General features: G+C 38.2%; 1 protein-coding gene across 2 annotated transcripts in view; it reads left to right on the top strand.

Annotated features, from left to right (window-relative positions):
• RBM43 (RNA binding motif protein 43) overlaps positions 1-26831 on the top strand; it is a 576605-nt gene that overhangs the window by 496918 nt on the left and 52856 nt on the right. The window contains exon 5 of one of the 2 annotated variants that reach the window (XM_029225076.1): positions 20151-20217. In XM_029225076.1, the coding sequence (XP_029080909.1) occupies positions 20151-20157 (7 nt within the window). In that variant the 3' untranslated portion in view covers positions 20158-20217. Of the gene's footprint in view, positions 1-20150; positions 20251-26831 lie in introns of those variants that run through there. The other variant, XM_029225077.1, reaches the window with a different exon arrangement.

The raw sequence follows: 26831 nt of genomic DNA on the forward strand, positions 1-26831 counted from the left end.
ATATATTATTTATATTATTATGTATGTATGTATATATATATGTGCAGTTATTACTGCGCTTGGCAAAATGTTGTATCACTAATACCAGTAGTAGTTATAAGTAACATTTATGTGTAAGGAGCTTTATACACATCACTCCCTTAGATATCTAGAACAATTCTAAGAGAAACACATTGTAATCGATAAATAAGTCGTAGGTTTATAGACATATCAACTGGGTAGGATGGAGGCAGTGTTCCCTACTGCAAATGTCTGCTTTTACTCAGGTGTTCACAGCTTAAATTTCTCTATTGTGTTGTCTGTAAATTTAGGTCTTTTGGGCCTTTGCTCTCTCTAAGAATGACACTACCTGTCACACTACTACAGGACTTCTAAGATGGGGATTACTGGCATTACTCAAATAACATACCACTAAATGAGAACAATCATTGATTTTCCTGGACAAATAAACATAAGCATAATCCTATGTACACATGTATTCTACATATACATATTAAATAGGTCAAGCCAAAATGTCAATGCAAGTCAATTCATGTGTCCTGAAATCCACTAAGTACTGTGAGGTGCATAGAAGAAATGTAAGTGCTGGAGATACTCTGTGTTGGCCAACCCAGCTCACATTTATTCTCAACTTTCTTCTCCCTTGCCCACTTATACTCTAGAACCTGAAAAAAGCTAAACACTCTGTAGCTTTATTGCCTCCCTTGCAGAGAGAAGAGGCCATGTGGCACACTTCTGGCCAATGAGATATCAGTGGAGGTCTTTCTAAGAAATTTTTTTTTCCTGAAAAAATAGACAGAGGCTGCTAGAATAGCTCCATTTTCTTCTCTTCTGCCTTGAATCTGAGACAACGGTAGTCATATTGCAACCATAAAGCCTCACGCATAAGAATAAAAGCCAGTATGCAAAGCAAGAGAGGCTGCAAGAAATAGAAGAGCGGATATTACTAAAAGCAGCTGATTTTGTAGGCTATCCAGCTTTTTCTCATTGGCTGTGTGGCTGCAACATTCTCTTACATTTTTCAACATCCTAAGGGGAAGCACAATTACCTACCTAGGAATTGGGTTTCCTCTTACTTGCAGTCACAGAAGTATTCCTAACATACAGTAAGACATAACTGTTCATGGAACATAAGAAATCATGGATTCTAATATTTCCCAATAGCCCAGGCAATGGCAGTGATGTAAATACAAATTGTCCAACATATCCTCCAGAGGGGAGTAAAATCAACAGTTAGAAGAAATTATATTGAACAAAACTCATGCTTTCAATATAATTGGAAAACAGAAAAATTTAAAAATTCAAATGGACTCTAAATAGAAAAATATACATCTAGTCACAGTTAGGTATCTCCTTACATGTCTACACTCCTGCTGCCAGCCTTCATAGAGAACAAGGACAGTTCAGGTAAAACTGTATGGTAGAGACAAGATGGAAGCTTGCCCAGGGCTTAGACTGTTCTAAAGCCTTCACCATTAAGAGGAAGTTAACCCCGCAGTTAAAAAATTATGCAATAGATCAGAACGCTGCTCACAGGACAGGTACCTAACTGTGTCCCCAGAAGGTGAGGAGGCCTTCTTAGAAAAGAAATACTCCAGGGGAGAGAAGAGGGTGTTATGAAAGGAGAAGTACCTTTAGGAAACAACGTAGCAAAGAGAAAAAGAAGCAAGGGAGGTGGGTGGAGTTAGACCCTGCAAAGTAAAAGGAAAAGCAAACAAACAAAAATGGCAAAAATTTGATTGCTACACAACTTCTCCACTCAGTGCTCCTTCCAACCAAGGGCTTAACTCACCTGTAAAGAGAAAAAGACTTTAAATTTTGTGCATCACGAATTAAGACTTGACTATATGCTCTATACAAGAGACACATGATTCTTAAAGGCAAAAATAAATAAATGAGAAAAAGATAAAAGTGTACCAGGCAAATAAAAACAGGAAGAATACAGAGCAGAGATATTGGTGTCAGAGAAGTAGAATCAAAACATACAGCACTTAGACTGATAATGGATACCTTTAAATGTTAAAAGTACAATTCACAATAAAAACACAATAATTAAAGATAGTTATAAATATCTAGGCACCTAAGAACAAAGAAATCACATTTGTAAATTAAATAGTAGAAGACATGCAAAGTCACATAGATAGAAACACACTAGTAATAGGAGAACTTACACACCACTAAGTAGAAGACAGATCAAATAAATGAAAAATAAATAAGGATTTAGAAAATCTAAACAATACAATCAATGAGGCAGACTTTTTGGATATATTTTGAACTTTACATACTGGTAATAAAGAATACACTTTCTTCTCATGCACACATGGAGACATATACAAACATTAATCATACAGTGATCAGAAAAAAAAAAAAAAACTCCAGAAAGTTCCATGAAGTAGCAGTATTACAAAAATCATTCTTCAATCACAGTGCAATAAACCACACATTAACACATTTTTAAGAAAGGGTTTTTTTTCAATCAGAAAATTAAAAACCTTTTGATAAATAACTTGTGAAAGTAGAAAGAAATACCAAAATTAAAGAATTTCTAAAAAGCAGCAATGATGAAAACACTACATATTAGAATCTAGGTGTTACATTAGTGATCATTGAAACTTTTCTAGCCTTAAACACCTTTTCAGTGTACATTAAAGAACTGAAGTAAATGAATTAATATCTGGGAACAGAAATCTAGAAAAAAAATTAATTAAACCAGATAAAAGTAAAGTGAAAAATAATAATAAAAGTAGAAAATAATGAGATACTAGTAAAACAATAAATCTAATTAATAAATAAAATCATGGGGCTTCCCTGGTGGCGCAGTGGTTGAGAGTCTGCCTGCTGATGCAGGGGACAGGGGTTCGTGCCCCGGTCCGGGAAGATCCCACATGCCGTGGAGGGGCTGGGCCCGTGAGCCATGGCCGCTGAGCCTGCGCGTCCGGAGCCTGTGCTCCACAACGGGAGAGGCCGCAACAGTGAGAGGCCCACGTACTGTAAAAAAAAAAAAAAAAAAAAAATCATGGATTATTTTTAATTAAAAATATGGACAAACCACTCACTAACTTAATCAAGAAAAGGTGAGGACACACAAATATACAAAGTAAGAAATGGTAAGGGGGAAATAACTATTGATACAGAGGAAATTTTAAAAAATCATGAGAGTGTGAAAAGTGCCAGAATATCTACATATTAGCTTCAAACTATGTTCCCATAAGATACTTACTAATTATAAGGGAAAAAGTATTAACTTTACAGTGGTGACTTGACAGACACCTCCTTAAACAAGTGAGCAAAGTTAACGTCACCAGCACTGGGATGAACTGACATCATGTGCCTCTTGATATGTTGCACTGAGAAGAACAAAATATCACTTCTATGATGTCCCTGGCCCAACACACAAATGTTGAATTGAATCATAAGAAAACATCAGACAAACCCAATATGAGGGACGTTCTAAAGGATAATAAGATTGTACTCTTATCTGTGAAATGAAAATGAAATCTTTCTGAGAAACTTTTCTAGACTAAAAGAGACTAAACAGATATTACATTTGAAGGTAATATGAGAACTGAGATTTTCTTTTGCTCTAAACAGCATTGTTGGGATAATTGGTGAAACTGAATTAGGTTTATAGATTATCCGGTAGTATCAGTGTTTTTTTTTTAATTGGAGTAAAATTGCTTTACAATGTTGTGTTAGTTTCTGCTGTACAATGAAGTGAATCAGCTGTATGTATACCTATATCCCGTCCCTCTTGGACCTCCCTCCCAGCCTCCCCCCCAATCTAGGTCATCACAGAGCACCGAGCTGAGCTCCCTGTGCTATAGAACAGGTTCCCACTGGCTATCTGTTTTACACGTGGTAGTGTATTTATGTCAAACCTAATATCTCAATTCGCCCCACCCTCCCCTTCCTGCCCTGTGTCCCCACATGCGTTCTCTACGTCTACGTCTCTGTTCCTGCCCTACAAATAGGTTCATCTGTACCATTGTTCTAGATTCTACATATATGCGTTAATATACGATATTTGTTTTTCTCTTTCTGGCTTACTTCACTCTGTATGACAGACTCTGGCTCCATCCACATCTCTACAAATGACCCAATTTCATTCCTTTTTATAGCTGAGTAATATTCCATTGTATATACTTACACATCTGCTTTATCCATTCGTCTGTCATTGGACATTTAGGTTGTTTCCATGTCCTGGCTATTGTAAATAGTGCTGCAGTGAACATTGGGGTACGTGTGTCCTTTTGAATGATGGTTTTCTCAGGATATATGCCCAGTAGTGAGATTGCTGGGTCATATGGTAGTTCTATTTTTAGTTTTCTAAGGAAACTCTTTATGTTCTCCATCATGGCTGTATCAATTTACATTTCCACCAACAGTGCAAGAGGGTCCCCTTTTCTCCACAACCTCTCCAGCATTTATTGTTTGTAGATTTTTTGATGATGGCCATTCTGACCGGTACGAGGTGATACCTCATTGCACTTTTGATTTGCATTTCTCTAATAATTAGTGATGTTGAGAATTCTTTCATGTGTTTGTTGGCAATCTGTATATCTTCTTTGAAGAAATGTCTTTTTAGGTCTTCTGCCCATTTTTGGATTAGGTTGTTTGTTTTTTTGATATTGAGTTGCATGAGCTGCTTGTAAATTTTGGAGGTTAGTCCTTTGTCAGTTGCTTTGTTTGAAAATATTTTCTCCCATTCTGAGGGTTGTCTTTTCATCTTGTTTGTGGTTTCCTTTTCTGTACAAAAGGTTTTAAGTTTCATTAGGTCCCATTTGTGTATTTTTGTTTTTATTTCCATTTCTCTAGGCGGTAGGTCAAAAGGACATTCCTGTGATTTATGTCATAGAGTGTTCTGCCTATGTTCTCCTCTAAGAGTTTTATAGTTTCTGGCCGTACATTTAGGTCTTTAGTCCATTTGGAGTTTATTTTTGTGTATGGTGTTAGGGAGTGTTCTAATTTCATTCTTTTACATGTAGCTGTCCAGTTTTCCCAGCACCACTTATCAAAGAGACTGTCTTCTCCATTGTATGTTCTTGCCTCCTTTGTCATAGATTAGGTGACCATATGTGCATGGGTTTTGTATCCTATACCACTGATCTATATTTCTGTTTTTGTCCCAGTACCATAGTGCCTTGATTACTGTAGCTTTGTAGTATAGTTTGAAGTAGGGTAGGCTGATTCCTCCAGCTCCATTTTTCTTTCTCTAGATTGCTTTGGCTATTTGGGGTCTTTCGTGTTTCCATAAAAATTGTAAAATTTTTTCTAATTCTGTGAAGAATGCCATTGGTAGTTTGATAGAGATTGCATTGATTCTGTAGATTGCTTTGGGTCGCAGAGTCATTTTCACTGTATTGATTCTTCCAATCCAAGAACATGGTACATTTCTCCATCTGTTTATGTCATCTTTGATCTCTTTCATCAGTGTTTTATAGTTTTCTAAGTAAAAGACTTTTGCCTCCTTAGGTAGGTTATTCCTTGGTATTTTATTCTTTTTGTTGCAATGGTAAATGGGAGTGTTTCCTTGATTTCTCCTTCTGATTTTTCATTGTTAGTATATAGGAATGCCAGGGATATCTGTGCATTAATTTTATATCCTGCAACTGTACCAAATTCATTCATTAGTTCTAGTAGTTTTCTGGGGACATCTTTAGGATTTTCTGTGTATAGTATCATGTCATCAGCAAACAGTGACAGTTTTACTTCTTTTCCAATTTGTGTGCTTTTTATTTCTTTTTCTTCTCTGATTGCCATGGCTAGGACTTCCAAAACTATGTTGGATAAGAGTAGAGAGAGTGGACATCCTTGTCTTGTTCCTGATCTTAATGGAAATGCTTTCAGTTTTTCACCATTGAGGACGATGTTGGCTGTGGGTTTGTCATATATTGCCTTTATTATGTTGATGTAGTTCCCTGTATGCCCATTTTCTGGAGAGTTTTTATCATAAATGGTTGTTGAATTTTGTCAAAGGCTTTTTCTGCATCTATTGAGATGATCATATGGTTTTTATTCCTTAATTTGTTAATGTGCTGTATCACATTGATTGATTTGCATATATTGAACAATCCTTGCATTCCTGGGATAAATCCCACTTGATCATGGTGTATGATCCTTTTAATGTGTTGTTGGATTCTGTTTGCTAGTATTCTGTTGAGGATTTTTGCATCTCTGTTCATCGGTGATATTAGTCTATAATTTTCTTTTTTTGTGATATCTTTTTCTGGTTTTGACATCAGGGTGATGGTGACTTCGTAGAATTAATTTAGGAGTGTTTCTCCCTCTGCAATTTTTTGGAAGAGTTTGAGAAGGATGGGTGTTAGCTCTTCTCTAAATATTTGATAGAATTTGGCTCTGAAGCCATCTGGTCCTGGACTTTTGTTTGTTGGAAGATTTTTAATCACAGTTTCATTACTTGTGATAGGTCTGTTTATATTTTCTAATTCTTCCTGGTTCAGTCTTGGAAAATTGTACCTTTCCAATAATTTGTCCATTTCTTCATGGTTGTCCATTTTATTTGCATATAGTTGTTTGTCATAGTCTCTTAGAATCCTTTGTATTTCTGCAATGTAAGTTGTGATTTCTCCTTTTTCATTTCCAGTTTTACTGATTTGCATCCTCTCTCTTTTTTTCTTGATGAGTCTGGCTAAAGGTTTATCAATTTTGTTTATATGCTCAAAGAACCAACTTTTAGTTTTATTGATCTTTGCTATTGTTTTCTTCATTTCTATTTCATTTATTTCTGCTCTGATCTTTATGATTTCTTTCCTTCTACTGGCTTTGGGTTTTCTTTGTTCTTATTTCTCTAGTTGCTTTAGGTGTAAAAATTTGAAATTTTTCTTGTTTCTTGGGGTGAGACTGAATTGCTATAAACCTCCCTCTTAGAGCCGCTTTTGCTGCATCCCATAGGTTTTGGGTCATCATGTTTTCATTGTCCTTTTTTTCTATGTATTTTTTATTTCTTCTTTGATTTCCTCAGTTATCTCCTGCTTATTTAGTAGTGCACTGTTTGGCCTCCACGTATTTGCGTTTTTTACAGTTTTTTTTCCTGTAATTGATTTCCAGTCTCATAGCATTGTGGTCAGAAAAGAGACTTGATATGATTTCAATTTCCTTAAATTTTCCGAGGCTTGATTTGTGACCCAAGATGTGATCTATCCTGAGAATGTTCCATGTACACTTGAGAAGAAAGTGTATTCTGCCACTTTTGGGTGGAATGTCTTATAAATATCATTTAAATCTATCTGGTCTGTTGTGTCATTTAAAAGTTGTGTTTTCTTATTTATTTTCTGTTTGGATGATCTGTCCATTGGTATAAGTGGGGTGTTAAAGTCCCCTACTATTATTGTGTTACTGTTGATTTTCCCTTTTATGGTTGTTAGCATTTGCCTTATGTGTTGAGGTACTCCTATGTTGGGTGCATAAATATTTATAATTGTTATATCTTCTTCTTGGATTGATCCTTTGATCATTATGTAGTGTCCTTCCTTGCCTCTTGTAACAGTATTTTAAATTCTATTTTATCTGATATGAGTATTGCTACTCCAGCTTTCTTTTGATTTCCATTTGCATGGAATATTTCCCATCCCTTCACTTTCAGTTTGTATGTGTCCCTAGGTCTGAAGTGGGTCTTTTGTAGACAGCATAGATATATGTGTCTTGTTTTTGTATCTGTTCAGCCTGTCTGTGTCTTTTGGTTGGAGCATTTAATCCATTTACATTCAAGGTTATTATCAATATGTATGTTACTATTACCATTTTCTTTATTGATTTGGGTTTGTTTTTGTGGATCTTCTTCTCTTGTGTTTCCCACCTAGAGAAATTCCTTTAGCATTTGTTGTAAAGCTGGTTTGGTGTGTGAAATCTCTTAGCTTTTGCTTGTGTGGAAAGCTTTTGATTTCTGTGTTGAATGTGAATGAGATCTTTGCTGAGTAGAGTAATCTTGGTTGTAAGTTTTTCTGTTTCATCACTTTATGTATATCCTGCCACTCCCTTCTGGCCTGCAGAGTTTCTGCTGAAAAATCAGCAACCTTATGGGGAATCCTTTGTATGTTATTTTTTGCTTTTCCCTTCCTGCTTTTAATATTTTTTCTTTGAATTAATTTTTGTTAGTTTGCTTAATATGTGTCTTGTTGTGTTTCTCCTAGGGTTTATCCTGTATGGGACTCTCTGCATTTCCTGGAATTGGGGGACTATTTCCTTTCCCATGTTAGGGAATTTTTCCAGTATAATCTCTTCAAATATTTTCTCAATCCCTTTGTTTTTCTCTTCTTCTTCTGGGACCCCTATAATTTGTATGTTGGTGCATTTAGTGTTGTCCCAGAGGTCTCTGAGACTGTCCTCAATTCTTTTCATTCTTTTTTCTTTATTCTGCTCCTCAGCAGTTATTTCCACCACTTTGTCTTCCAGCTCACTTATTTGTTCTTCTGCCTCAGTTATTCTGTTATTGATTCTTTCTAGTGTATTTTTCATTTCAGGTATTGTGTTGTTTGTCTCTGTTTGTTTGTTCTTTAGTTCTTCTAGATCTTTGTTAAACATTTGTATTTTCTCAATCCATGCCTCCATTCCATTTCCGAGATTCTGGATCATCTTCACTATCATTACTTTGAATTCTTTTTCAGGTAGGTTGCCTATTTCCTCTTCATTTATTTGGTCTTGTAGGTTTTTATCTTGCTCTTCATCAGTGACATATTTTTTCGTCATCTCATTTTTTTTTTTGATGGTTGGTATTGTTTTCCTGTTTCACTGGTTGTTTGCCCTGAGGCTTCCAGCTCTGGAGTTTGTAGGCTGTTGGATAGAGCTGGGTCTTGGTGCTGAGATGAGGACCTCCAGGATACCTCACTCCGATGAATATTCCCTGGGGCCTGAGGTTCTCTGTTTGTCCAGTGGTTCGGACTTGGAGATCCCACTGCAGGAGCTCTGGCCCAACCCCCGGCTTGTGAACCAAGATCCTGCAAACCACGTGGGGCAGCAAGAAAAAAGGAGCTGAACAATAACACAGAGTAAAAAATAAAATTAGATTAGAAAAGTAACAGATATGTTAGAAAGAATTAAAAAAATCAAAACATAGATGAAACAACAACTGGAAGGTAAAACAGAATCACAATAGTAAAATAGAGGAGAACAAGAAAAAAAAAAGCCAGAAAAGACCTTGGCTGTGGGAGGTGGGGGTTAGGCAGGGGTGGGGTTTAGGTGGTGGGTGGTGCCTATTCTTAGGACCCACAGTGTGGGAAAAGGTCCTGGGGGTGGTGGCGGGCCAGAGGGGGTCTTTAGGCTCAACGCAGCAGGAGGGGCCCAGGTGTGCCTCTGCTCTTGGAGGTTGGAGGATCAGGTCCAGGACCCCAGCAGACTCACTGAGCCCACGTGGGTGGGGGAAATGCTAAGCGTGTTCCCCCCGATCCTCCAATCCCGGAGGGCCCCTCCCCTTTGGCCTCTCTTCTTCTTCTCTCCCTTCCCTCCCTCTTAAGCCCCTAGGACCCCTGCTGCTGGAGGGGGCCTCTGGAGGGCAGAGGACCAGGCCCAAGACCCCAGCAGGCTTCTTGGGGCCGAGTGGGTGGGGGAGATGCCCACCACGCTTCCCCTGATCCTCTGGTCCTGGAGAATTCCCCCGCCATCTGCCTCTCCTTGTCTTCCCCCCTTCTCCTTCCCTCCCAGCCCCTAAGATCCAGGATGGTGGTAGGGGCCCCAGAGAATGGAGGAACAGGCCTGGGAGCCCAGCAGGCTTCCTAGGCCCAACTGGGTAGGGGAGACACTAGGCACACTCCTGCATGATCCCCCGATCCCCCGAGGGTCCCTCCAGGTGTGGGAAGCCCTCCTCACTCCCAGCCACCCCTCAGGTGTGCCGGTTGTGTCCAGCCTCCACTTCTCCTCCCCGCTTACTCCCCGCCTCGTCCTACCGGTCACTCGGGGATTCCTTCCATCTCCTTGGGAGTCGAGGTCCCCCACCAGCATCTGGCTGGCACCCTGGTTGTGGGGAGATGCGAACTCTGCATCCTCCTCCACTGCCATCTTCAATGTTAATTTCCTGGTATTAGTGACTGTACTGTGATTATGTATGACAACTGTTTTAAAATATGCACATTGAAATATTTAGGCATGAATACAATACCATCTGCAGTTTACCCTTAAGCAGTTTTAATATATATATATTAAGAGTTGGAGTGATAAAGCAAATATGGTAAAATATTACCATTTAGAAAATCTGGATGAAGGGTACATGAAAATTCTAATTCTAGGAACTATTCTTACAACCTTTCTGTAAGCCTGAATTTATATCAAAAATGAACAGACATAGAAATCTTGTTTTTCTGTCTAAAAGAATCTAGAAAATGCCTCTCTATGTGTGTAAGTAGATAACAAACAAAATACTCATGTTTTCTAATGCATACTTATAAAATGATAAAATTAATATATTGTCAATATCCAATTAATACAAAGTAGCAACTTAAAAAGTAAACTCATTATAAAAGTATATTCATGTTATGTCTTTGCCACTTTTAATGGCATCATTAAGGCAGGACTTTATTTATTGCTTAATATATTTTCTGTCCTCTTGACTCAACACATTTATTGTTTCATTTTATTCCACACTTTTCAGTGATAGGTATTGACATTGGGTCAAAATCTATGGGTTTTTCTTTGAAAACGCTGGACTGTATTTTGGAAAATATATCAATTTTAGCACCAAGGAGGCAAATGGATTGCTTAGTTGTTAAATAATCTTAATGAGATGTCAACAGCAGAAAAATATTCTCAATCCTCAGCAAGGTCTTCAGGTAATGAAACATTGATTTTTCTTTAAACCTCTAAAGCCATTTTGCTTACTGTACAGGAAATAAATGAAAAATAGTTATTTGTTTCCACGGGCAAAATCCATTTTCAGATAATTTAATAATTAAAATTATTTATAATTTCTCTACCTTCATTAGCTATTTGTTTCATTTACACTGTTGCTTTTTTGAGTAAACATCCTGAATTCACTTTTGAAGCAAGTCTCAGGCCAAAACTGACCTGAATTAAATCATTAGAGTGATTATACTTGTGGGGAAGCATGCATATTTTAGTTAGAAAATGCTTTATGAAACTAATAAACATGATGTAAGAATCTATTGTCCTAACTTATTTATTTCTATTCTTTCATTTATTTAAATATTAGTACAATTGAAAGTACTTTGCCATTTGGGTCAAAGGTTTATAGTATTCATGAGAATTATGCAGAATCCAAGTTCTCTGTATATCCAACTTGAATTCTTTAGTTCTAAGCATTAAAACAAAATGCAAATTTAAAAATCTATTAATAAGTTGGAAAAAGAGTAGTTGTCCATTGACTACAAAATCATGTTAAATAAGAATTAAACACTCTATTCTGGGGAAGTAGCAATGTGATTCTAAGTGAGAGGTGCAGATTATCTAAATTGGGTATTTTCAGAATGGCAAGGAAGCTCTAGTTTCCAGATATAGAAACATTTCCAGAGTATCCGAACTTTGGAAACCACTTCTTCAGAAAAGTTGGGGAGCCATGTTTTTCTCAGCAAACACTACAACTGTGGACCATTTTCATCTATTATGGTTTCCAAATGGAAGCATTTTCCTCTGTGTTTGAGGATGATAAGCATGATAACTTAAGACAGAGTGCTTTTTGGCCTTGTTTTGGACTCCAGGAGAAGTCCAAATATGGTATTTTCAGCTAGTTTTGTTCCTGGTTTTGACACTGAAAACCCAACGGATCAGTTAGCTATTGAATAAGAAGCTACTTCAAAATTCAGTGGCTTGTAAACAAGAATAATTTATTAGCAAGCCCTTATCATAGCAATGGAAAAGATACAGAAGAGCAACTGTAATTCTGCATTTCTACCCAGATCATGTTGAGCAATATAAGTCACATGGTCAAGTCCAAGGCCAAGGGACAGAATTGCAAAATCACAAGACTGAAAGTATGAATACTGGAAGGGATGAAGAATTGGGGCCGATAATGCAACCTATACTAACATGCAAAAATATCTGATATATTGTTTTAGAAACAGCTCCTATTCCACATATTATTTCATGTCAGTGTTTTTGGATGATGAAAATAGTGTAGGCTCACCAAGTTACAAATATATCACCTTAGGAGGAGGACTAGCCTTTATAGAAATTATGAATGTCTTTTTTAGAACAATGGGGCATCAGATTATTAATATTTGATACTAATGGCCAAATTTTAGGAGAGATTCAGTTTTAATACTCTTCAGAAGAAAAAATCTTATAATCCCTTTGGGGCAAAGAATACCTAGAAGTAATGAATCGGCAGGAAAACAATCAGTTCTGTATTACAGAAGTGTTAGGAAACATGAGCTTCTAAGGAATAACTCACACAGCCTGGTTCTGATGATAAAAATTGTCCTCCCTCTGTTATGGTGAGAGAGAGGAACAGTCACTCCAAGTAAAACAGAAAGACAATGACAAAGTGACAGAACTTCGGAGGGCAATAATTCTGATGGTCTGCTGTAAGTGGAGAAATAATAAAATGTGTCTTTCAAGATTTAGAGATGATTTTCAGATTTAAACATGTTGCAAAATATTTGTTTAAGAGTTGTGAGCATTCCCTTTTCTGTTTGATAAAATGTTGTAAGTGCCTGAGACGGTTTTGCATTTTTAACAAACACTTCTAAATTATTTTTGTTGCAGATAGTTTTATGTTTCAGATGTCTGAATATGAACTGAATGCTTATGAGCTTGTTATAAACACCGAAGAGAGAGGGTTTACAGTGACAACACATAAAGAATCTTAACAAAGGTGCTAATGTAATGCAGCGACAAACAGCAGTTGTGCCATCATGATAGTATGAGTTCACAGCACCTGACTGGTAACCGCTAACATGTTGTCTGTCAAATCTGAGTCACGGTTACAATTATTCAGAAGACATTGATTTTTCTCATGCTGACAGAAGTATTTATCACTTTTCACTCAGGATAAGTCTGATTTAAGCACATATATTATACTCTGATTGTACTAGAAATCAAGATCCCCGGAATCTGGGATCTAGTCTTTACTCTTCCAACTTCTACATATGTGACCTGTGGCAAGTGCAGTTTTCAGTTCCTCATCCATTTAAGGAGAAGGTGGGAAAAGATAAATTCTTAGATTACTTCCAGCTTGAATATTCACTAACGCTCTGTGCTGGCTCAGTGTTCATGGGGCATTTCCCTCTGACCAACCCAGGAGGTCTTTCATAGATCCCACTGCTGCCTCAAGTAATAGGTAAACCATGATAAAACTATGATCCATAAATGGGTTATACTGCCATGGAAATCCCCTAAAACCAATGCTTCAAATATTTGAAAGGCATGAAATATATTTCTGTTTATGAGAAAAATACAAGGCAATTTTCTTATGATCTTTGAACTAGAGTTTAATAAATGTGAAACACCCTCTTCAGTGACTGATCACAAAGGGACAGGTAGAAGAGTAACTGAATTTGAAGATTAACTGAATCATTTCTCTTTTTATTTTGGTGGATGAGAAAGGTATCATCTGCGTATTAGGACTCTGCTAAAATAGAGAAGAGTATCGTTTGTGTAACTGGTGTTTAGGGCAGGCGCATGTGAGTATGCACGTTGTATGCCAGACAATCCAGAGGATGCAGTTCCCTCAGCCCCTGACATGAATGCCCTTACAGAGTTGTGCAGTGCAGAGCCTGTTTAAACTGACTGTGGAGCCCTGCAGCACAATAGCTTAAAATGGCATTTCTGTGTATATGACCTCACAAGAATCTATTGGGGTAGGACGGAAGCAGAGCTGGCTTCATGGGCCTGTGAAGTGCAGTTGCAGAGGGTCCCAGGCTTACAAAGGCCCATGTTTGGTTTACTGTTCTGCTATCACCATGTCATTATCTTGAAATTCTTAATAATTTTTAAACAAGAGGCCCCATCTTTTCATTTTTCACTCGGTACCAAAAGTTATGTAGCTGGTCCTGGATGGATGGTCCTGGGAGTGGTTTAAGACTGTCATAGCAGGAATGTAAAGAGGAAGAAATAGTTGCTTGTCAACTTCTGACATCCAAAAGAGAATTTTTACAGCAAGGCAATTGGCTTGAAAGCCAGGATTTGTGAAGACAGTAAACGAATTAATTTTCTATTTTCTTTATTATATCAAAGGATTCAGATTATACAACTTCTCCATAAATATAGAGGAAATGGTCTTTTCACATATGAGCAAATGTGTATTGTCAGCATTTGCAGCTGTTTTAGTTGGCAGTATAATCAGTAAGTTACCTGGACTAGAGAATACCTTGTGTTTGCCTTTGGCATATATCTACACAGACTGATGTTCTGCCACCTGGCTTAGTTAAATTAATCCATAGATGTCAAGCCAAGTAGAAAATTTTCCTGTATGATTATTCTTCGTATTCAAAAAACATGAGTAACTATGTGTGTTTTACATGAGTGTGCAAAGAAACTAAAATCCATTTCCATGGTTGGCTTGAACATTTTCCTTGAATATTGTTATTTTTTTTGACCTGAAATAACCTAAAAGTGAGGACACTTAAGTTGATCATATTGAGTTGTATGTTGTATATTAACATGGCCAGTTCAAATAGTCATAATCCAAAATGGATTTTAAAGCTGGAATTATTCACTTTACTTACATTAATCATTAAACTCACAAGAAATGTGAATACTAAGAAATTTAAGAAATGACCAATAGTAGTCTTGTTTCTTAAAAGGAGTTAGCTGTGATTACAACATTTGAATCTTTCCAGTTGGTAACTGAGTAGTCTGTCTCCCATATTTGGAGCTAGGGAGAGAGCAAAGGAGGAAGGGAGGGAGGGAGGGAAGGAGGGAGAGAGAGAGAGAATGGTGATTAAAAGCTCAAGCAAGTTATTGGCCCTAAACCTGTTGGTGACATGCCAGCCCTTGTGAGCTAGTTGAAGATTTCTCAACCTCTGCAGTATTGACATACTGACATTTGGACTGGATAATTATTTTTTGGCGGGGGTAGTATCCTCTGCATTGTAGGATGTTTGGCAGCGTCCTTGTCTCTACCCACTAGATGCCAGTGGTGTACCTCCTCTTCAGTTGTGATAACCAAAAATGTCTCCAGATATTGCCAAATCACCTTCAGTTAAGAACCACTGGTGTAGATTGAACTAAGGATATCCTGAGGTGGCCGCTTCTCCTTAACTTACATCCAAAAGCAGGACAAGTGGTCCTCTTGGTTCCTTTTTCATAGGCTGATACCTTGATATTGTATTTTGAATGTTGAAGAGATAACCCAAAGAAAAGTGAACTTAGAACAGCTAAACTAGACTGCCTGTCCCCGGGCCTTCCCTGAATATGTGTGTGTGTGTGGTTGTTGTGGGGAGGGCGGGCAATAAGAAATTATTCCAAGCTGGAGGTAGCCCCAGTCCACCCATTCCTACCTTACTGATATGGGAACAAGTAATATAGTAAATGACCATGATCTCAAAGAGGACTGGTCCACAGATGCACTGAGTTAACACCACAGAAACATGTTTTCAGCTTCCTTAGTGATTTTAAAAAAGGTCCATCCCCTAGTGTGTTGGTCCTGCCTACATCGCCGTCCTTTCTTTTTTTTTTTTTTTACGTCTTTATTGGAGTATAATTGGTTTACAATGGTGTGTTAGTTTCTGCTTTATAACAAAGTGAATCAGTTACACATATACATATGTTCCCATCTCTTCCCTCTTGCATCTCCCTCCCTCCCACCCTCCCTATCCCACCCCTCTAGGTGGTCACAAAGCACTGAGCTGATCTCCCTCTGCTATGCGGCTGCTTCCCACTAGCTATCTGTTTTACGTTTGGTAGTATATATATGTCCATGCCACTCTCTCGCTTTGTCACAGCTTACCCTTCCCCCTCCCCATATCCTCAAGTCCGTTCTCTAGTAGGCCTGTGTCTTTATTCCTGTCTTACCCCTAGGTTCTTCGTGACATTTTTTTTTTCTTAAATTCCATATATATGTGTTAGCATACGGTATTTGTCTTTCTCTTTCTGACTTACTTCACTCTGTATGACAGTCTCGTCCTTTCTTTGTAGAAAGCTTGGTTCAGAATGTTTGGAAGGATTTGAGTACTCCCTAGACTTCAGGGTACCTGAGAACTTGAAGATACAGTCCCCCCAAAAGTGATTTTTTTCCCCTAAGATTAAGAACAGCCACAATCAACACTAACTGTACCTAGTTACCTGGAAATTTTGATTTACTTGCCCCACTTTCATTCATTCCAGGCCTTCAATGATTAGTTCGCCTTTAGATGAGTAGCAGATCATCAAGTTTTAGGGCTTATCATTATTTACTGTTGGTTCTATGCTTCTCTGACATTTGGAAAATATACTGACCAGCTCATTTAAAAAAATCTTTCTGGCCCATAAAGAGAAGAAAGGAGGTGTAGTAGAGATCCTTTGAAGCTTTAGCATAAGGAGTTGTTACATAAAAATAACATTTTTCTGTGATTTAATCTGTGAGTGGGAAACAGTTGTATACTATTTCTGTTATGGGGGCAGAGTATGTATCTTAAATTACCTAAGTATTTGCTGCGAAGTATTTGAATAGCTGCTTCCATCCTACAGAGAAAAATACTTTCAAAATAGATAATGCAGGGGAATACAACATAATCACTCAAATACTCCAGAGTCAGACAAAGGCATGCTATGTAATGTGTCTTGTTCCTAAGTTTTTGTTCCTTCTCATTTTACTTATTTTCTTTGTAGGATAGATTATATTAAAATAAGGTTTTACTACATATCTAGAGGCTTGGCTAACATTTTTGTTTCAAAACATAGAATAAGCTTCCTTGTGTGTGAAAAGTACCTCTTTACTTTACATATAAGGAAAATGCAAACAGGGAAGTGGAAAGATTTGCCTAAGTTTGCAAAGTGAGCTTGGGCGCTCTATGGCAGGCTGACTGTGCACATTAATGCCCATTCTCTGTGTTCAGTGTCACCACTTTGGCCCATGCCTTTCTGGGAGCAGTGTGAGAGGAGGCTGTGTCACACTTCTATCACTCCCTGATTGATAGTACATTGAGGTACCCCTTACATTTTACACTCTGTATTTGACCACTGCCTACAGTTAGGGTCACAGAACTGAAATATCAGGAAACTGAGAGATTAAAAGTAACTAAACTTGATGGAAAGATAACAACATTTTCATTTTGATAAGAAATGAAAACTATCACCCGTAAATGCTTTTACTTAGTATCTTTAGGCTATGTTCAAAAAAAGAAAGAAAGGATCATTGTAAATTAGAAGTCCACAGTTCCTTTCCCTATTCTGGCATTAGTAACCTATGTGGTCTTAGTAAATCATTTGTTCTGGACTTAATCTCCATTCTGCAGTCTTGTTTCCTCTGGAAAAAATCCTAAAACATCATGATCACCATCAGAATGCCCATGACTAATAATCTGTAGTGCTTGTGAGACTGTGGGAAAAGAGAGATTCTCATTCACTCTTGGTTGGACTATAAACAACCTTCTTAGAAAGTTATCTGGCAGAGCTAATTAAAATGTAAAATATATATGCCTCCCTAACCAGCAATTCCACTTCCATCTACTCATTTACTAGATATAAAAATATTTAAGTATTTAAAGACATATGCATGAGAAATTTATCACATGATTTTTGGCAACAAAGAACCGGAGACAATCTGAAGAGTCATCAGTAACAGGATAATTGAACAAATTGGGTAATTCATATTCTGATATGCTACACACCTTTTAAAAAGGACAGAGATCTATATGAATTGACTTGGAAAGCTATCCATGACACATTTATAAAGTAAAAAAGCAATTTACAAAATGCAGTATACTGTTATCCCATTTGATATTAAATCCTTATATTTACATATGTATATTTTATGCTTGTGATAAGCAAAGGAAAATATGGATGAATACATCCAAATTGGCAGTAGATAAATCAAAGAAAGATAGAGAATTACTACCTTTCTCAAGATATATCTCTGTCCTGTTTGCATATGTACAAGAAGCATATTACTTTTAGTGAACAATATTTTTCCAACATTTTATTGTGAAAAGTCTCAAACATACAGCAAAGCTGAAATAATTTTACAGTATGCAGCCATGTATATGCCACTTGGATTCTACCCCGTTAACATTTTACTTTACTTGCTTTATCATGTATCTATCCATGTGTCTCTTTTTCTATCCATTCCTCATTCCACTTTATTTTTTTTGATGCATTTCAAAGTAAATTTCACACCTCAGTCCAGTTTCTCCTAAATACTGTACCTTTCATAATAAATGACATTTTGATTGAAATTTAAATATAATACATTTTAAAGAAAGAGCTCTGGTTGTGGCTTCACTCACTAGGCATCTTGTATTACTTCTCCCTGCCCCCAACGTAACAGATCTTCCGAGGTCTATAAAATGTAGGGCAGTTGGGTACTAAGGTTTGAGGGTCAGATCTTAGAAATATTAGTGAAATTAATACTCTTTCCTACACTCTTTGGGGATCCATAGACTGACATATCTCTTAGTAAATGCTTTTTGGAATTCAGTGTAAATTGTCTGTACATTCATGAAAGTGTGAGCCAGAGATCTCTAAGGAGATTTCAGGCTTTTGGAGACATAAAAGGTATATTGCTCAGAGCTCAGTTATCAAGAATAGAATCCACTCTACCTAAGCATGCAGGGAGTTATTACATGGTATTATGTGACTTACAGAATCACTGGGAGGGCTGAAGAAAAACCATGTTGAGATTCAGGAAACACTTCCAAATCCACACAGTGGAATTGGGCCAGGGGAGGTGCTGCCTCCACCATAATCAGAAGAATTATTACAGAATCAGAAATACGTCATCATGGCTGCCTGTTCCAGAATGATACCTCAGCGTTTGCCAAGAATCTGCCAAAGGAGGAAACTACCTGTAGAATCAGGAAGTGACTGCTGTAGTTGTCCATTCCAGAACCAGGGTGCTTTTGCCATGATCTACACAAGCAACATGGAAGCTCCTCACTTTGCTTCTCTCCTGAAATGAATCAGTATCCAAACTCTAAGATAATACCTGGAATCTCACCATAAGAGAATCTAGGAAATGTTTCATGAAAAGCACTGTTAGTTGACTGAAGTAATCAATTTTCTCCTTCTTGAGTACATGGCTACATTCTGTTTTCCAGTCTCCCCTGAAGTTATATGTGGTTGTATGTCAAAGTTCTTGCCTAGAAGATGCAAGTAGAAGTAATATATGCCTTAAGACAATAGTCATACCTTATCCACATTTTTTCTCCTTATTGTTGGCTGGAATCTGACCCAGGATCAACCATGTGGATAACAATAAAGGCAGAGGATGTAGAGCTGTATTGCTACTCTGGATTTCGGGATGACTTTGTGGAGCAAAGTCCATTTAACCATTTTGGATGATTCCATGAGTGAGGGGGAAAAAAAGAAACTTGAATCTTCTTTAAGTCACTGGATTATTGCTTGATCTTTTGGTTATAACAGGCTCGCCCTTCCCTAAGTAATGCATGTGGATTTTAGCTTTTCAACCTCTGTACCTAGAAATGTTGTTTGGGTTTAGAAGAGCAAGCCAATCCATAGTGCCCTCCAAAACAGGGGTCCTCTCCTCTCCCTTCAAAACACACTCTTTCTCTCCTTTTCTCCCCCTCATGTCTCTCATCTCACACAACCAAACACACACACACACAAACAGAATCTTTCTTATTCATTGTTGAATTGTCAGTGCCTAACATAGGACCTAGTGTGTCATAGACGTTTAACAAATATTTGGTTAATGAATAAATAAATGAAGACATCTTCACATTTGAGGAGTATTATGGGAACAGCTTATAATTTTGTCTTTGACATATTTCATTGGAAGGTGTGGTTTGAAACCTTGGAAAGGATTTCAACATCTTGTGATGGGGTTAAGGGCATTCTGTTAGCAGAGAAGTATGCTTGAAGTATGGCAGCATAATAGGGGTGAACATAGTGAGCTTACTGTTATGTATGGTGAGAAGGCTGAAGAGAAGGGGTTTGGTTTGAGATTGGTTTCAGATTGGGCAAATTCTTAAATGCTATACTAGGGCATTAGCAATTCTGTAAGCCAAGAAAACATCAAAGGTTTTTTTTGTTTCTGGTTTTGATTTTTGCTCTCGCATTGTACTGACATGCTTGGATCTGCCTTTTAGAGAATGAAGTGCTGGCAGTGTGGAGGAGAAGACTGGAGGTGAGAGAGCCTGGGAGCAGAGAGGTCAGGTAAGGGGCTATTTGAATTGCCCAGGAAAGAACAATGGATATTTAAATTTGGCAGAGCTAAGGGATACATTTGAGAGATATTTTGGAGATAAAATTAATAGAACTGGGTGACTTATTGGATGATAATAGAGAGAATTTCTAGTTTGTAGATTGAGTTGATAGTGCTATTAACTTAAGACAAGAAGTGCAAACAAGGAAGTAAATTGTGTTTGGAGGGGGATGAAGTAATAAAATTTGTCTTTCAGACTATTGCATTACCTTTTAGGAAATGGAAATATTAAGTAGCTAGATGGAAATATGGGTCTGTAATTCAAGAAACATTAAGACACTGGTGACTTGGAAGTCATGAGCAATCTCTATTAGTATGTCTCAGGAGGTGATCTATGAATATTTGCATCCAAGATACTTGCTTCGAGATGCTTGTAAAAATGAAGATTCTTGGGCCTCATCGCAGATATAGTCAATCAGATTGCCTGGAGGATGCGGCCCAGGAATCTGATTTTCTAAAAATTTTCTTGGGTTATTTTAATGCATTAAAATTTTTGAGAACCAAGGATAAAGGTGATAACCAAAGCCTAATGGTAGATAAGATTATCTGGGAGAAAGTATCAAGTAAGGAGAGATTATGGACAAATGCACAAGGATATGGACAAGAATGGTATTGGACTGCAGAAACTGCAGAGTTTAAAAACTGTTTAAAGAGGAGAAAAAAGAAGAGATTCTTAAGAGTAGAGAAGTAGCAGTAGGAAGAGAAAAGTTTTAGGGAGGCGATGTGGTGAGGGCTCCAGAGAGAGAAACATCATGTTCTGTAAAGCGATCACCTAGAGTGAGACAGAGAAAAGGATACTGGCTTCCTCAGTTTGTTGGCCATCACTGACCCCTGAGGTAGCAGTTTCAATGAACTGAAGGGAGTGAAATAACATGACGTCACTAAAGCATTAAAGGAACTCAGGATTCAGAGATAGACTATTTTGAGACTATTTTCCTTTTATAAGGGAACAATATATATTTGTTTATACCTCAATGTAATCTCTATTTCAAACTCTCATTCTTCTTTGGAAGAGAAAATATGGTGTTAGTTGGGGACATTCCCCTGTACCTGTTTCTCGTAGAATGTGCAGCTTACCACTTTGTGCTCAGGTGGGTCCAGGCAGATCATTGCTGAGATGTCTCATGGCCCATCTTCAAGGCTCCTTCCAACCTGACAGCTTTCTCTCTCCTCATGAGTCATATTCGACTGGGGGTGCCTGTGGGGCAGGTGTGGCCTGGTGTGTAGAATTTCACCAAGCGGACACTTCGTCTTGGAGTACACCCTCTTTCCGGGGTTTACTGTTGAACATTACATACCCATCCTGGAGATCTGTTGTGCACCAAGGCTATCGTGTGACCCCTCTCAGACACCAGTCCCAGGGTGCCTGCTTCTCCCCTTGAAACCCTGTTCCTCCTCCCCAGATGCCATTCTTTTTTTAATTTATTTTTGGCTGGTTGGGTCTTTGTTACTGCACGTGGGCTTTCTTTAGTTGCGGTGAGCAGGGGCTACTCTTCATTGCGGTGCGTGGGATTCTCATCGCGGTAGCTTCTCTCGTTGCAGAGCAGGGGCTCTAGACGCGCAGGCTTCAGTAGTTGTGGCTCGCAGGCTCTAGAGCGCAGGCTCAGTAGTTGTGGCACATGGGCTTAGTTGCATCACTGCATGTAGGATCTTCCTGGACCAGGTATTGAACCCGCGTCCCCTGCATTGGCAGGCGGATTCTTAACCACTGCACCACCAGGGAAGCCCCCAGATGCCATTCTAAATGTGTTGCACATACTATACACACACTATTCACTTAATCCTCAAAGTAATATCACAAGATCATTACTATTATTGGTAACTTACCTTTAGCAAGAGTCACAGCTTGAGCCTAACCTCGATTTGAGGATTGTGTGTGTGAGTGCACCTGGAAAATGAGGAGGTGAGAGAGGCCTACGTAGCTGGGGAAGGCCCAGGGTGAGGAGGGAAGCTCTTTCAAAGAGAAGAAAGTCCAAACATGATTTGTGGAGAGTATACAGGAATGATTCCAAGGGTGACTAGGTGTCTGTCAGATGCTCCTTGGCTTAACTCCCATGCAGTCCTGCCAAGTCCTAGGGTGAGGGGTGTAACAACAGAGCTTATGTAAATTAAAAGAGTCATTTCTCTAAACTCCCCCATGGGACATTGACATGCAAATTGTCAATTACATTGGGAACTGCTGGTGCCTGTAGGAGAAGCAGTAGTACAGGCGGTAGCAGATTGTCTATGGTGATGGCAATGATGTTAAAGACAGAGGCATCTTTTTTGTTAGTATATTCTGTCTGGCTTTGATAATCAGCAACCTTGCTACAGATACGGATACTCTTAAGCCTTGCGCAATGGCAACCTTACAGCCTCTGGAAGGCAACAGTGGACAACATTGGCATAGATGCCACTTTCAGCATCCACAGAAGACACGGGTACCCCTCCAGTGGGCAAGAGGAGGAAGGGAGAAACATGGTTGTATGCCATGTGACAGACAGGAGGACTAGGTCTTGGAGCACTGAGCAAATAGAAGGAGGATTTGGGAGGTATTCGTTAGGGGATAAATCTCCCACCAAGCAGGTCAGGATGTAGTCATAAGGCTACTACTTCTATCAGTTATTAATTAGTCTATTTTTTTTTTTTTTTACTTATCTGGGGTATAGTGAACAAAATAGATGAAATTGATGAGAAAACCAAGGTTTAGCGAATTAAGAAAACTTGTGCAAAACTCTATACACAGCTAATGAGTTGTGGGATCATTTGTCCACTCATGCTGCCATCTTCCTATTTGGGGCAAAAGAGAAGATGCCAGGGGAGAAAAAAAAGATTGTTATTATCTAACAGTAATCGATGGCAGGGTCTTGGATAAATTGGGAGAGGATAAGATTAAGAGGGTAGCTGGAGGAATTAATTAAAGACATTTAGAAAATGGAATATAGGAAACTCAAGCAGAAGTATTTCAGACAAAAGATTATAAACATATGGAATTAGGTAAAGCTAGCTGAATTTTCAGCATACAAAGTAATTAAAGAAAGACGTCTGGAACAGGAGAGAAATAAGAGAAGTATAGGAAATAAAAGGTAGGTTTGTGATAAACTAGAGTATGCTGGTAAGGCCAGATGTGTTTTTTTTTTCTCCTTTGCTTGACATATATTATGTCTTTCTTAACCACAGTCCCAAATATTGCACATTTCAACATGTTATATTTGTTTCTGGAAATATCTAGGAACTATATAAATATATCTGCCAAAGCAAATGATTCAAAGATCCACATGATCTGTTTTTCACGGCTAACTTAGCCTGTATCTAGCTTCCCACAAAAGTCTAGAACGTACATTTGTGATTACATATTTTGGCCACAAAAATGGCTATTTAATATGGTTTTCTACAGCAATAGGAAGCAATATCCACTAAAGTACCCCTACAAATGTCTTTCATCATGGTCTTCTCCTTGTGTTAAGACATGAAGCAAGGCAATTTTGATGATGAGGGGTAGAGGTGCATTATCCTTTTATTTCTGATTGCACTGGAGGTTAATCACATCTGTGTGAATGACGAGAATATCTCATTATACATGGATTCTCCTCATTTGTGTTTGAAGTGTAACTTCAGCTTATGGAATATCTTTGGTCATTGCCTAAACTATGTGGAGGTGTAGATGGCTGCTGATGTGATGTGACGGGGGGAGCCACCGAAGAAAGGCCTGCTCACCCCCAAATATTTTTTGCTCTGACTGGCTGGATTTGGGAATCACTGAGTGCTGTCATTTTCCAAAAGGAAAAGAGACTCAGTGACTGAATAGACTTTATGATGAAATATATCCGTTTTGCCTTGTTTAAGAATGTATTGTTTACGCACAGGGAATTGGGGATACCAAATCCTTAGATGGGAACATGGTGCAGCTAAATTGTCTCTGGCACAAAAAAGAGAGCAATGATGCAGAATCATTCTGGCCAGAGAAACAGCCTCACAACAAAAGGATCTGTGGGGCTGGGCTCTGTCATTTTCAAGGTTTACTGATAAAGTATGTGTGGTACAGCTGGCTATGACTCTGAGCAAGCTGTTGTCCTTGGATCAGTTTTTCAGGAAAAAAAGATTTACCCAAAGCATCCTTTAATGTGGAGAGATACATTGTTTACTCTTTAACCTCTGAAAAGTTAGATATCTTGACAGATCTGAGAGGATTTCGCATTCACATTATTGTAGTCATTGATTTATTCAGTAAGTATTTATTGAACAATTACTAAGTACCAGATTCTATACTAGGTAGTGGAAACGTAAGAACAAATAAGGGAACATTCCAGTCTTGGAACATCTCCGAGTTTAATGAGAAAAGGAGGACAGTGCAAAAACCCCAAAAATATTAAAAGAAAATGAAATAATAAAGTCTTATCAGCAATTGCATAGACTACCTATACAAAGTATTGGGATAAAAGGTAACTAATCATTCCTAGAAGGAATCAGGAAAGATTCAAAGAAATTATATTTGAGTTGAGTGAGTTTAATTTTTCAAAGGAGCAGAGAAGTTAAGAGTATTCTAGCATAGGGAGAAATTGCTCATCAAGATAGTACTGCTACGGACTGAATGTTTGTATCACCCCCAAATTCATATGTTGAAACCTAATCCCCAGGGTGATGGTATTTGAAGGGAAAGTCTTTGGGAGGTAATTAGGCCATCAAGGTGGAGCCTTCATGATGAGATTATTGCCTTTATGAGAAAAGATGCAAGGGAGCTTTCTCTCTCTCTCTGTCTTTCTCCCCTCTCTGCCATGTGAAGACACAACAAGATGACCAACTACAAAGCAGGAAGTGCCCTCACCATACATCAGATCTGCGAGTACCTTGATCTTACACTTCCTAGCCTCCAGAGCCATGAGAAATAAATGTCTGTTGTTTAAGCCACCTAGTCTATGATATCTTATTATAGCAACCCAAGCAGACTAAGTACTCACTAACTCATCAGAATAGATGTTGTAAATCATAGTGGTTAGTTGTCACTAAGCAAAGACTGAGAGATGGTAACACTCAACAGATAAATTTCACTGGGCTGGAACATGAAGAATTTTCTAGGGAAAATGGTCCAGCATTAATGGAAGTCCGAAACATTATGAAAGCCCTGGGAAACCTGATGGGTGAGCAGCTGTCATGGAAGAAAGGATGCCAATAGAAAGGCAAAGACCAATAAAAATAAATTTTGCCTACTTAATAATTTTTCTTAGGCTTAGTCCTAATCAATTTCATCCCACCAGAGCCCATGTATCCAAATCAAGATGACATTAAAAATATGGAAAAATCAAAATCAATACCCATGGCTCTAATAAAGAGCTGAACTCGGCATGTACCATAGAGGCATCAAGATCTAACTCCAAGCCTTTTAAATTCTGTAAAGTGATGAGCTTTGAAAGCATGCTGTGCCTGCTCCAGAATGTCACTTAACTGTTGTGAAAGTCACAGCATATTCCTGTCACTCCCGGTTTGCATAGTTTAGGAAACCAAATACATACATACATATATATATATTAACATCTTTATTGGAGTATAATTGCTTTACAATGTTGTGTTAGTTTCTGCTGTATAACAAAGTGAATCAGCTATATGTATACATATATCCCCATATCCCCTCCGTCTTGCATCTCCCTCCCACCATCCCTATCCCACCCCTCTAGGTGGTCACAAAGCACCGAGCTGATCTCCCTCTGCTATGTGGCTTCTTCCCACTAGCTAGCTATTTTACATTTGGTAGTGTATATATGTACATGTTACTCTCTCACTTCATCCCAGCTTACCCTTCCCCCTCCCCATGACCTGAAGTCCATTCTCTACCTCTGTGTCTTTATTCCTGTCCTGCCACTAGGTCCATCAGAACCTTTTTTTTTTTTTTTTTAGATTCCATATATATGTGTTAGCATACGGGATTTGTTTTTCTCTTTCTGACTTACTTCACTCTTTATGACAGACTCGAGGTCCATCCACCTCACTACAAATAATTCAATTTCATTTCTTTTTATGGCTGAGTAATATTCCATTGTATATATGTGCCACATCTTATTTATCCATTCATCTGTCGATGGACACTTAGGTTGCTTCCTTGTCCTGGCTATTGTAAATAGAGCTACAATGAACATTATGGTACATGACTCTTTTTGAATTATGGTTTTCTCAAGGTATATGCCCAGTAGTGGGATTGCTGGGTCATATTATTTTTAGTTTCTTAAGGACCCTCCATATGGTTCTCCATAGCGGCTGTATCGGTTTACATTCCCACCAACAGTGCAAGAAGGTTCCCTTTTCTCCACACCCTCTCCAGCATTTACTGTTTGTAGATTTTTTGATGATGGCCAATCTGACCGGTGTGAGGTGATACCTCATTGTGGTTTTGATTTGCATTCCTCTAATGATTAGTGATGTTGAGCATCCTTTCATGTGTTTGTTGGAAATCTGTATATCTTCTTTGGCGAAATGCCTATTTAGATCTTCTGCCCATTTTTGGATTGGGTTTTTTGCTTTTTTGTTATTGAGTTGCATGCACTGCTACTATAATTTGGAGATTAATCCTTTGTCATTGCTTTGTTTGCAAATA

The sequence above is a fragment of the Monodon monoceros genome, unplaced genomic scaffold, assembly GCF_005190385.1.
Source record: "Monodon monoceros isolate NGI ecotype Baffin Bay Population unplaced genomic scaffold, NGI_Narwhal_1 Super_Scaffold_16, whole genome shotgun sequence".
NCBI classification, from domain to species: Eukaryota; Metazoa; Chordata; class Mammalia; order Artiodactyla; family Monodontidae; genus Monodon; species Monodon monoceros.